The sequence below is a fragment of the Zingiber officinale genome, chromosome 1A (assembly GCF_018446385.1).
Source record: "Zingiber officinale cultivar Zhangliang chromosome 1A, Zo_v1.1, whole genome shotgun sequence".
NCBI classification, from domain to species: Eukaryota; Viridiplantae; Streptophyta; class Magnoliopsida; order Zingiberales; family Zingiberaceae; genus Zingiber; species Zingiber officinale.
The window spans coordinates 133151349-133162532 of NC_055987.1; the positions used below are offsets into that span (position 1 = coordinate 133151349).

The 11184-nt window shown below is 42.4% G+C and overlaps 2 protein-coding genes across 4 annotated transcripts; one reads left to right on the plus strand and one right to left on the minus strand.

Annotated features, from left to right (window-relative positions):
* Positions 1-245: 245 nt before the first annotated feature.
* On the minus strand, positions 246-2704 carry LOC122003180 (TRAF2 and NCK-interacting protein kinase-like). The gene is made up of 3 exons (XM_042558534.1): positions 2598-2704; positions 1923-2283; positions 246-747 (listed from the first exon to the last, which is right to left on the minus strand). Exons 1-3 carry the CDS (start codon positions 2702-2704, stop codon positions 526-528), a joined length of 690 nt encoding a protein of 229 aa, XP_042414468.1. The 3' UTR covers positions 246-525.
* On the plus strand, positions 2546-5535 carry LOC122033964 (interactor of constitutive active ROPs 3-like). Of its 3 annotated transcripts, none has more exons than XM_042593112.1 (5): positions 2565-2675; positions 2833-2957; positions 3078-3120; positions 3600-3762; positions 3842-5535. In XM_042593112.1, the coding sequence occupies exons 3-5, from the start codon at positions 3101-3103 to the stop codon at positions 5405-5407; spliced, it is 1749 nt and encodes a 582-aa protein (XP_042449046.1). In that variant the 5' UTR covers positions 2565-2675; positions 2833-2957; positions 3078-3100; the 3' UTR covers positions 5408-5535. The 3 variants fall into 3 exon arrangements, with proteins under 3 accessions (XP_042449041.1, XP_042449046.1, XP_042449052.1); XM_042593118.1 differs by having other exon boundaries at positions 2566-2675; positions 2833-2909; XM_042593107.1 differs by lacking the exon at positions 2833-2957 and having other exon boundaries at positions 2546-2675.
* The last annotated feature ends 5649 nt before the right edge of the window (positions 5536-11184 follow it).

The following is an 11184-nucleotide window of genomic DNA, read 5'->3' on the forward strand; positions in this document are numbered from 1 at the left end:
ATCTTGGCAGGTTTCGATGGCAATGTCACATTCAATTGCTCTGTTTTAGCAAACACATTTTCTAACTCCAATTTTCTGTGATCTTGTAGAATATTTATTAACATGATACTTCTGTTTACTTTTCAGCTATTTGATGGTCATAATGGTTCTGGAGCTGCTATATACACAAAACAAAAATTTTGGATAATATATGATTGTCTTTTTGGTCATATGGTCATAATGGTTCTTGGCAATGTACGGGGAAATTATGTCAAATACATACATTCATTCAACTCTGTCAAATACATTCATTCAACTAAATAAAAAGTCTCCTGTCAAATACATTCATCCAACTTAATAAAAAAGTCTAACATAAAATACATTTATCCAACTAAATAAAGAAGTCTACCGATTAATCACTAATATGAACAGAGTCCATTTTTTTTATCTCTTCACACATCTCGACGATCTTAGCTGCATTACGACGATATTCATCAGCTAAATCTAGCTGACTTTTTATCAACTTCGCTAGTTCTTCAGTCTGCTTCATTTTTTCACTAGAACTTGAGGATGCAAAGTTGAACCCAAAGTTGAGCTTGAACATTTTTGGACAGTAGGGGCAAAGAAACCATGTTGTTTCTCCTTGTATGAATTAAAAGCTCTAAATGCTTCCTCTTTACTGAGATATGATCTATGCAATGCACTGCTATATTTGTTTAACTTGAGTATGAGTTTCTTCCCAACTATCATAAACACCGGGATTCCGTCCTACAAAAACCACATATGTTTTTCCCTACATTACAATAAATAAACATTTCAAAAATAAATTCTAATCTTATAATACAGATTGTGAAATTAAAATAGGAAGCTAAAATCAAATCAAATGGCTCACCATTTTATTATTGAAATCTAGCTATGGCACCAACCCTGTTTAATTCAATATAAAAATTAAAATTTGTTGAATTAAACAAAATACTACATGTAATTGGTGTTAGGTATTTATAGCACATACAGTCAAAATAAATGATGAAGAAAGTGACTTGGCATCTTCACTTCTGCCTGGACTGGATGATACCGAGATTTACTCGTTGCTCAAGGCTATTGAGCATGCTTTCCAGGTACCACACAGTCTTGATAATTACCATTTCCAAGTTTCTCTCAAAACTATGTGATTTAAGTAAATTCTTGTTTATCATAGGATGAAGATGAGATACTACAGAAAAAAGCATATAAAATTCTCTCAGTTATACTGAAGGTACAATGGCATTTTCCTAAACTTTATGCTTGTTGGCCTTCAAAAAATCTTGTCATTTATTGATATCAATCTGCTCAATGTTCAGGAACGTTATCACATTCTTTCATATAATTTGGATGAAGTGCTATGGTTGATGATTGTTTCACTGCCTTGTTGTCACTTTGCAGCTAAACGCCATAGACTTGATTGCTTGTATATTTTGATTGTCCATATATCAACGGTTGGCGATGGTTTTGATTCTAGGATAAATATTTTTTCACTAGAACAATATATAATAAAAATAATATTTTTTTAATATATAATCTCCTTCAATAGACAAGTTGTTGTCCAATTTTAAACTTTCAACATTTATATACTTTTTTTTTTAAAAAAAAAACTTCAACCTTCTCATGCAAACCATAATTCATTCTGCACCGAAGCTAACCTAATCTGTTTCTATCTTATAGGAAAGGAACCAAGTTATGTAAAATACCACTGCATTTGTTCATGTGGGAACGATCTAATTTAAATAACGCTTGCAAGCAAGAGAAAAAAAAAATCAAGGACAATTTTGGTCAATATGGAAATATTTTCTGATGAAATGAGTTGTCACCTTGTATTGCTTCTACTAGGACTTAGAGGAGAGGACCTACTTAGACTCAAACAGAGATAATTCATTTATAGTTCGCATAAATATTGGAAAAGTTACCAATAAAGAGCTACTTAGAGCGCTTCTGCTAGGGCTCGCGGCAGGAGAGGCCTCTTCGTGCGGCAAAAGGGGACTCGACTCGCTTCTGCTAGGGCTCGCGCCAGGAGAGGAGGAGGGGGAGAGGTCGGGGGGTTCTCTTCGCGCGGCAGAGCGGCAGGAGAGGAGAAGGAGGGGGGAGAGGTCGGGGGTTCTCTTCACGCGGGGACTCGACTCGCTTCTGCTAGGGCAGGAGGGTAGTCGCGGCGGGAGAGTGGAGAAGGAGAGGAGAGAGGTCGGGGCGGCTAGGGTTTTTTGCGGAGTGTCGCGGCGGGAGAGTTTTGGTTTTGGCCGAGTTTTGGTTTTAGTTGACGTGGAATCGTGGCTGCCTTAGTTGACGTGGCTGCCACAATAGCAATGCCGCAAAAACGCCACAGCAAGATACCGCAACATACAATCTCTGTATAATATATATATATATATATAAAGCAATGCCAACCTCAAGTTGAATACCCCAGTCCAAAATTTTTATGTACACACGTAACATGTGGATTGATCTGAATGTTTCGTTTTTTTCCCCCTCTAACTTTTTGCCTACTTTATGTTTCAAAGTTCAAGAGAGGCGAACTAACAAACACAAATTCTAGGCTGCCTTCTAGGCCTCCCGTGTTCATTATTTACAGAGCCACGCCAGTTTACAACAACCCGTGGGAGCCTGCAGTAGCAGAAGGAAGCAGTGTAGGAAGAAAAACAGTAGTGCATCTTTTCCTTCTCTCGGTGAGTCCATTCCTCCACCCCTTCCCCATCCCCTTGCTATAGTTTCTTCTTCTTCTTCTTCTGCGTCACTTTCATGACCAGATGTATTTATTGAGGCAAATTATAAAGAGTTCCAAAATATTAATTCTTTCCTCGGCTTCTACGTTTGCTTTGGTAGTTGTAGTGTTCCGTTCGGTAGGGATGATAATGTGAGTACCAGACCAGGTTTAAAGTGAAGATAAAGGAACATATCAGGTTTAATTTTATACGTCCACTGTTGCTGTATCTTAACAAGAAAGTGAGGTGAGAGATATAATATATATCAAGGCAATCACAAGTTGGCAACATCTATATGTTCCTCATATGATGCATGAATCATTCGCCATTTGTTTCCCTCTGATGTCTCGTGTACTTTGCCTGCAGGGTCAGCTTCTCACCTCATCAGAATGCAGATGTCCAAGACAAGGTATGTGTGTAATTTAATGTATGCCATTCCAATTCGCATTGCTCTTTGTGATGACCACTTGGCCTCAGTTCCAGTTGATTAATTATTACCTTTTGGGATCCAAGAGAAGTATATTGAATTGGAATGCAACAGAATGGTCACTTTGTTTCTTCCTTATCTTGGCGCACCAAGGACACCGGATTGGTGTCCTCACCATGTGATGTTTGAATCTCTCTCTGTACTCTTCTTGCGGCACTCTCTTCTGTCAGTGTCATGGCACATGTTATATAGAAAGGCGATTTAGACTGCTTGTCCAATTTTCTCCCTCAGTTTGTGATTATCCTAATCTCCTTCATTTGCTCTGCAGTTTCTTATCCTTTTTATTTCTTATCAGTCTTCTCCTACTTCAGATCTGCTTTCTCTCTTTTTTTTTCCTTTTTTTTTTTTGTGTGTGTATGAATTTTACCTTCAAATGTGCTTTGTTTGGAAATCTTAAGCAGAAATGGGTCCTCAGAAATTTCAAGTAAGACTTCGACAATGATACTGCAATCAAAACGGGTGTCCAAGTTGGTTGTATCTGAATCAACCACCTCGTTTTCAAAACCTTCAATGGATACCAGTCCCAAGATTGAATGCCGCTCGGCTAAAACCATGGACACCGAGGTAGTTTTTTAATGCAGGGATTTGTATAAAGTAATGATTTTTGGGCATCGAGGATTAAATTCTCTTCCCGTGATTGCAGAAGAGGCGGCCAAGCAAGGTCACGGAACTGGAATGCCAAATCACGCAGCTCCAGAAAGAGCTGAAGAAGAAGAGCGATCAACTCAGCTCCGCCGAGTCCAGCAGGCGCCGAGCTCAGCAGGAAGTAGAGGAGGCTAAGAAGCAGCTCGTGGCGATGTCGGCGAAGCTTCATGATTCGCATGCCCAGATGGAGGAGCTCTCTGCGGCCGAGGACGCCCGGATCCAAGAGCTCAGAAAGATCTCCCAAGAACGCGACCGCGCATGGCAGTCCGAGCTGGAGGCCGTCGAGAACCAGCACAGCGTCGACAACGCTGCGTTAGCCGCCGCCACGAGCGAGATCCGCAGACTCAAGCTGCAGCTCGAGATGGTGCTCCGTTCCGAGGCCGCATTGGCGGAGAAGACTCAGCTCGATCGGTTACAGCTCCAAGCCTCGGATAAAAGCCTCGCGGAGTTGTCGTTCGCCGTCGAGAACCTCAATCTTAGGCTCGTCGGCAGCGAGAGAGCGGAGGCCGAGGCCAAGTCCATGCTCACCGACACGAGGAAGCAACTGGAGCTCGCTCAGAACACCATCGAGTCCCTCCTCACCGACGGATCCAAACTCATGGAGTCCTTCAGTATCGTCGCCACTGAGCTCAAGGAGTCCAGATTTCGAGTCAGAGTACTCGAAGAGAGCGTGAGGAAGTTGCAGGAAGAGCAGTATGCAGCTCATGTCCATGCTTTCGTTGATCTCGCCAATGCAAAGGCACTCTGTTTTGGTTCTTCGGATTGTGAAGAAAACCAGTTGATGACAGCATTAGAAGATTATTGGGTGATGCGTCAAGCAGAGCAGATTGAGAGCACTGTGAGGATCCAGTGCGCTTATGAAATGATGGAGAAAGAGCTTGCTGATTCCAAACTCAGAGAACAAGAATTAGAGTTGAAACTAAGCGATGCAAAATTAGAGTCCGCTCTGCTAAAGGCCAATCTACTTGACAGGGAAGCGGAGCTTCGAAAAATCTCAGATTTGAACAAAAAATTTCTTCAAAAAGTGGAGAAAGAACGAGAAGACATGAAACTAACGCAGTCAAGTGCTGATGTTGCAGATTTAAAGATCAAACTTGCAGATAATGAAGCAGCACTCGGGAGAGTGTGCGAGGAGAATGAGCAGCTGAAACTTGAGCTGCGGAGGAACGATTCGGAGAAGCAGAAAGCTTATGAAGAAGCTATTTCGGAGATGAATTCAGCGAGGACCGCGGAGAAGGCGGCACTGACGGAGCTCGGATTTGTAGCCCATGAAGCTGCAAAGAGCAAAGAGATGGCGGCGAGGGTGGTGGGCGAGTTTGAGGCAAGTAAAGTGGAGAAATCTGAAATGGAAATGGAATTGAGGAAGCTGAAATTGCAAGCGGAGCAGTGGAAGAAAGCAGCTGAAACTGCAATCATGATGCTTACAGACTCCGAACACAAGCCGGGAGCCGGAAAGCTCAAGAACTTGCCTTCAGCTGATGACTTGGACGACGAATCTTACAGGAAGAAAAAGAGTTATGTGCTTAGAAGAATCAAAGGGATGTGGAACAAGGAGCAGAAGTAGCTTGTCCTAACTTTGCTTTCGATCGACCTTTTAGGTGAAAAAAAAATGCTAGTTTGATTGTATGTGTGAATAAGCGTTGTGATTTACGGAGTTATAACGGAAATAGTTATCCTTTTTTGTTCACCTCATTCTCTGTATCTACATTCACCACTGTTATGAATCCTTATAACCCAACTACCCAAGAGAAAGACAGCTGGATCCAATTTAGAACATTCTCTTGGGATTTAAGCCTGCTCATAACATGTGGAAATTAGATTACCATTATCTTAAATATATTTGAATTGGATCACCCTTAATCTTTCATCAACCTCATAACATGTGGTTTAATATATTTAAGTTTGGCTTGGGTTTAATCTTCTTAGACTTCAATTTGGTTGGAAAGCAAATCCCTTTATGAAGATGATGAAGTATTACAAACTATCTAGCTGAATTGCTTGGTAGACAGTATGACAGCTCAAGTTCAGATTATGACATGATGACAAGAGGCATATCTAATGGTGTAGGACCTAGAATAAAGAGGCACATACTTTAGGTGTGTTTACTCGCTGATGCGATGGTAAAAGGAGCTCACTAAGGATGAGTCAAAATTGAGAAAAGCAATCGATGTAGAGGTTAAAATCAAGATAATCAAAGGTATGGAATCGTCGGATCACCAAAGTTAGCCGAACAGGTGGCAATTGGCCAATCTGGCCTGAAGGGTCCGAGCGGGCATGGCTGCCCACTCAGCGAAAGGAGGGCCCAATATCATGGTATTGTTCGAAGGCTCATCCGACTAGATCGTTCGTCCAACCAGGCGATAAGCAGCAATCCGATTGCCAGACGACTAAAGAAAGAAGAACAGATGTTCGCAACTGTGACAACCCTATAAGGGCTAGTCTGACCGAACCGCCTGTCTGGCCATACGAGGAACAACCTACTAGTCGAGCGATCGTGGAGAAGAACAACCTAGAGCGACCGAGCAAAGGATCCCGGTCGAGCGACTCCTCTGCTCAGCCCAACAGTGGGACCCCTTGCTTAACCCATCGTATCCTTTTAGGAATTGGTGTCGCTGACAACAGAGCATGGTCAACAAGCAAATAGTATGGCGAAAGCTTCCACTGTCATGTCAGGGATTTGCACGCCCTATTAAGGAAAGGTGTCAGGGATACTTTCTAGACTAGTCCTTTAATAGGACAATTGGGAAACGTGCACATGCTTTGAGAAGCATGCACGTACGCTATAGGGTCACTATACAAAGGGGGGATCCATGCATCGGAGAAGATATGCATTATTTGTGATTGCGCTCTTGTTGCTACAATTTCTTTGCTCTTCACTGTTGTTGGTGACTGACTTGAGCGTCGAAGGGCCAATGTCGGGGACCCCTTCCCTGGCCCGGTATTGACGTTCTTGGTTTTGCAGGACGGAGCAGAGTCTTCACACGTTCAATCGCAGAGTCACATCCCCAACCAACTGTCTTTACCATTTTCGGACAGGATCATATTGACACTGTCTGTGGTAACTTAACTTATATCCGAGATGTGAAGATGGAGGACGTTGGAAGACTTACGACCATGGCGTTGATGTAAGAAGAATTGGACATGCTGATACAAGCACGAGTGGCCAAGATGTTGGAGCAGCAGCAGCGGGTAATAGCCGATCGCCAAGTAAATGAACCCACGGCGTCAGCAACCGGCCGACAGGCTGGCCATCAAAACCAAGCGGACAACACCACTACTCACAGGCCAAACAACAAGCCGATTGACACATTTGGAGAAGCACCAAATGCGTCGATCCCCTTTCACCGAGCGTTGTTCCACGCCCCTTCAGAGGAACAACGCTAAGCGGATAGAGAATAGGGATCCTTCTCGGACGACTCGCCTATCCGAGACGGATGAAAGGGTAAAGCATCTAGGCTCGATAACTCCCCTGAATGGATAAATAGACGGTTCTCGCAGGGGATCTTGGACGACCCAATACCACAACATTACATGTCATTGATGATCGTGGAGTATAATGGGACAATCGACCCAAAGGACCACCTGATTAAGTTCGACAACACAACCACACTCCATCAATACACTGATGGAGTGAAGAGCTGAGTCTTCCTCACCACTCTTTCTGGATCAACGCAGAGGTGGTTCAGACGTCTGCCGATTGGATAAATCCACAGCTTCAAGGACTTTCGAGCGATGTTTCTACACCATTTTGCTAGCAGTCGATGTTACCAGAAAACGAACATTAACTTGTTCGCTATGAAGAAAGGGCCCAAGGAAGCATTGAGGGTCTACATCAAGAGGTTCGATCAGGTGGTCATGGACGTCCCATCAGTCACCCCAGAGATCATGATAAGTGCCTTTTCACAGGGACTTACAGAGGACGAGTGATTTTTCTCATTCATCCAAAAACCACCAAAGGATTTCGACCGTTACTCCGGAGGGCTAGCGAATACATTAACGTGGAGGAGGCCCAAGCAGCTTGAAAGAAGGAAGTCATTCCCGAGCCAGAAGGCGCCCCTGAGGAACCGGTTGGCTTAGACCCATCAACCACCAAAGGACCCCCGAGCGGGAGCAACTCAGCCGCACCAAGAGCCCCGAGCCCACACTGTGCAGCATGTGGAAGCAGAGCGGTCGAAGGTTGAGAAAGGAAGGTCGTGGGCATCATTGTTCTGCTCCTATAATCGCTCCGCGATACATAATACCCGGGGTTGCTACGACTCGAGGCTAGTTTCAAGATGACCAGCTCCTCCAGGATATCGTCGTTGGTCACCCTCTCTCGATCAACATCATCAATGTCGATCAGGTAGATGACGAGAAAAAGAAAGCCCAATGGTTGAGCAGCATCAACGCCGACCTCAACGAAGAGGTAATGCGAGTCCCGCCCGGGCTTCGGCTGAGCAAGCTCAATCTTCAGCTTGATAGGAGGAGAATAGGAGCAACGTTGCTCAGGGTGACATCGGAATGATCACTGAAGGGCTGACCGGCGGTGATTCCAACAGGGCGAGGAAATCACACTCTCGACGATTAGAAATACATGTCGTCGAGTGCAACAGGGAGATGGCTGAGGGACCGGAGATTAGTTTTGATCCTTAGGACTTAGAGAGAGGTTGAGGTCCCTCATGACGATGCTTTGATCATCTGAGTGGTAATAGCTAATTACAATATTCACCAAACTTTTATAGATACAGGTAGCTCCGTGAATATCATCTTCAAGAAGGTGTTTGACTAGCTATAAATCGACGGGAGCGACTTGCAGCCCATGATGACTCCTCTGTACAGGTTCACAGGAAATGAAGTATTGCCAATCGACCAGTCTCAGCTAACCATATCACTCGGAGAGGAGTTACTCGGGTGAATAAGGACTACAAACTTCATTATAGTGGATGTGTCATCTACCTACAACATTATAATGAGTTGACCGACCTTGAATGAGTTTCGAGCAGTAGTGTCCACCTTCTGCCAGAAAATCAAGTTCCCGGTGAACAATTCGGTGGGTGAAGTAAAAGATAACCAACTAGCTGCTCGACGATGGTATGTTGAGATGGCCAAGTCCGAGGCAAAGGTTGCTCGGAAGACACAACGATCGAAGGTAAACGCGATTCTGGAAGAGCTTCTTGCGCTGGTCTACGATGAAAAAAAGGACGTCCAGATCCACCCCAGCTGGCCAGAATCCACAACTTTTGTTGCGATCAATTTGACCGATGTAAGGAAGGGTGAGATGGTCGCCTATCTTAGGAAAAACCATGATGTACTTTCTTGGTCGACTCACGAGCTCCCGGGCATCTTATAGGTGGCGCAGCATGAGCTGCATGTTGGTCCCTTGGAGGCCCGCTAGAATTGCCCTGCACAAAATAAAACAAACAAAACCTTTTTTAAACTTTACAGCTTGATTAAAATAAACACTTACATAAAATGAATTAAGAAACTAATTAAAAAAGAGAAAGAGGCACAGAGATTTTACTTGGTTTGCAATCAGGGGATTGCTAATCCAAGATGTTGAAAAGCCCACTAAAGTCTCTTTCAAGTGGAGAAGCATCTTACAACAGCCAAAGTTCACAATTACAAAGCTAAACTCAAATGGAATCGTTTACAAGTGTTGTGTTTAGCTTCTAGAATCAGGATTGTATTTATAGCCCTGATCAGAGCGCTTGGAAGGGTTCCAGACGCTTGGAAGGGTTCCAGGTGCCTAGACATAGATAAAATTTTATCCAGGTTGCAACGGATCGTGACAAGTTGAGTTTTGATAAACTTTCTGTTCCGGGTGCCTGAAAAGGTTCTGGGCGCCTGGACGGTGTCGATACAGCCCCCGCTGGGCGAGATGCCCCGGGGGTGCCAAGGTGATCCGGGCGCCCTAACCGTCCCAACGTCCGGGCGTCCGGACTGTCCGAGCGTCCGGACTTGGTCCAGGCTCCTGGACCAAAGTCAACCTCACTGTTGACTTTTCGATCTGGGCTCTTGCTCCGGTTCTACTTGCTTGGGTGATTTCGGCCATCTGGAATAAGGCTTACCCGAACCCATTTTTCGTCCTTCTCGAGCAACCTTCCGTTCCGATTTCTTGTCCCTCGGAACCACCGCACGCATTATTCTCGTGCGCCAGCGTACTCCTCTAGTTTGGGTGATTTCGATCATCAGGAATAGGGCTCACTCGAACCCATTTTTTAGCATTCTCAAGTTACCTTCCGCTCTGACTTCTCGTCCCTCGGAAATGCTACTCGCTTCCTTCTTGTCCGCCAGCGTACTCTTCCGCAGCACCTCATCCCTCAAATGCACCGAGTCTGTCGACTCTCTCTCTCGTGGCATCCTTCTCGCTAGCTGCATCCTTCGCTCGACTTCCTATGCTCCTAAGTTTCTGCATACTTAGACATATGCATCAAACATAATAGGGCCTAACTTGATTTGGTTAATCATATCAAAACTATCACAGGATACTTATAATCTCTCCCTTTTTGATGTGAGCAATCCCAAATTAAGTTAGGGTAAACCACAAATAAGTAACAGTAAAAAAATTACAAGTACAAGATTTTTTAAAAACATATACCCTCCTATTAGACATAATATTTAATTTTCCTCCTTTGATTACATTAAAAATAAGGTATTCCATGAAAATAACTTTAAAATAAATTTAAATTAGAGACTAAGAAATAAGAATAAGGTGATTATTATCTAGAAAAATCATGAACTTTTAAATTTCAAAAATTTAGATTTTTATAATTTATAAATCATTTAAAAATAATAATTTAAAAATTATTTTTAATTATTCAAAAATTCTGAGAATTTTTTTAACTGTTAAACTTAAATATCCAAAGCTAAAATAAAATTTCAAAAAAAATTGAATTAAATTTAAGCAAATAAAATTTTTTCTATATAAAGATTCATTTTCACTAAAATTTTCTTTAAAATAGTTTTTGAACTAAAAAAATTGTGAGAAATTTTCTAATAATGTAATAGAGGAAGTATTGAAAATGTTTGAATACTTGGTCAAAAATAATATAATGGTCAAAAAGTTTGAAATTTTTTTTTGATAGATGAGTATTAAATTCTTCTTTCTTGAAAAAATTAGGATCAAATTTATTTCAAATAGAAATTATACGGAAAAAAATTATTTAGTCAATTCTAAGTAATAAAATATTACATAAATTCAAATGTAAGACATGCATAAAAATTCAATCCAAATATGATTTTGGAATCTAAAATAAATTCTTTTGTACCGGATTAATAAGAAATTCTTTTAGAATATATTTTGATGATAATTTCCTGATTTGATTCTTATGATATCTATAATACTAATTAAGTCCTCAATAA

What these genes read in the sequence shown, in the direction of transcription:
- LOC122003180 (XM_042558534.1), bottom strand. Translation starts at nt 2,704, where the DNA reads ATGGGGAAGGGGTGGAGGAATGGACTCACCGAGAGAAGGAAAAGATGC. An exon ending in GCAGGCTCCCACGGGTTGTT is followed by an intron (nt 2,284 to 2,597) that starts GTAAACTGGCGT and finishes CAACTAAGGCAG; the next exon opens with CCACGATTCCACGTCAACTA. An exon ending in CTCTAAGTAGCTCTTTATTG is followed by an intron (nt 748 to 1,922) that starts GTAACTTTTCCA and finishes TGGTTTTTGTAG; the next exon opens with GACGGAATCCCGGTGTTTAT.
- LOC122033964 (XM_042593107.1), top strand. Translation starts at nt 3,101, where the DNA reads ATGCAGATGTCCAAGACAAG. An exon ending in ATGCAGATGTCCAAGACAAG is followed by an intron (nt 3,121 to 3,599) that starts GTATGTGTGTAA and finishes AATCTTAAGCAG; the next exon opens with AAATGGGTCCTCAGAAATTT. An exon ending in CTAAAACCATGGACACCGAG is followed by an intron (nt 3,763 to 3,841) that starts GTAGTTTTTTAA and finishes CCGTGATTGCAG; the next exon opens with AAGAGGCGGCCAAGCAAGGT.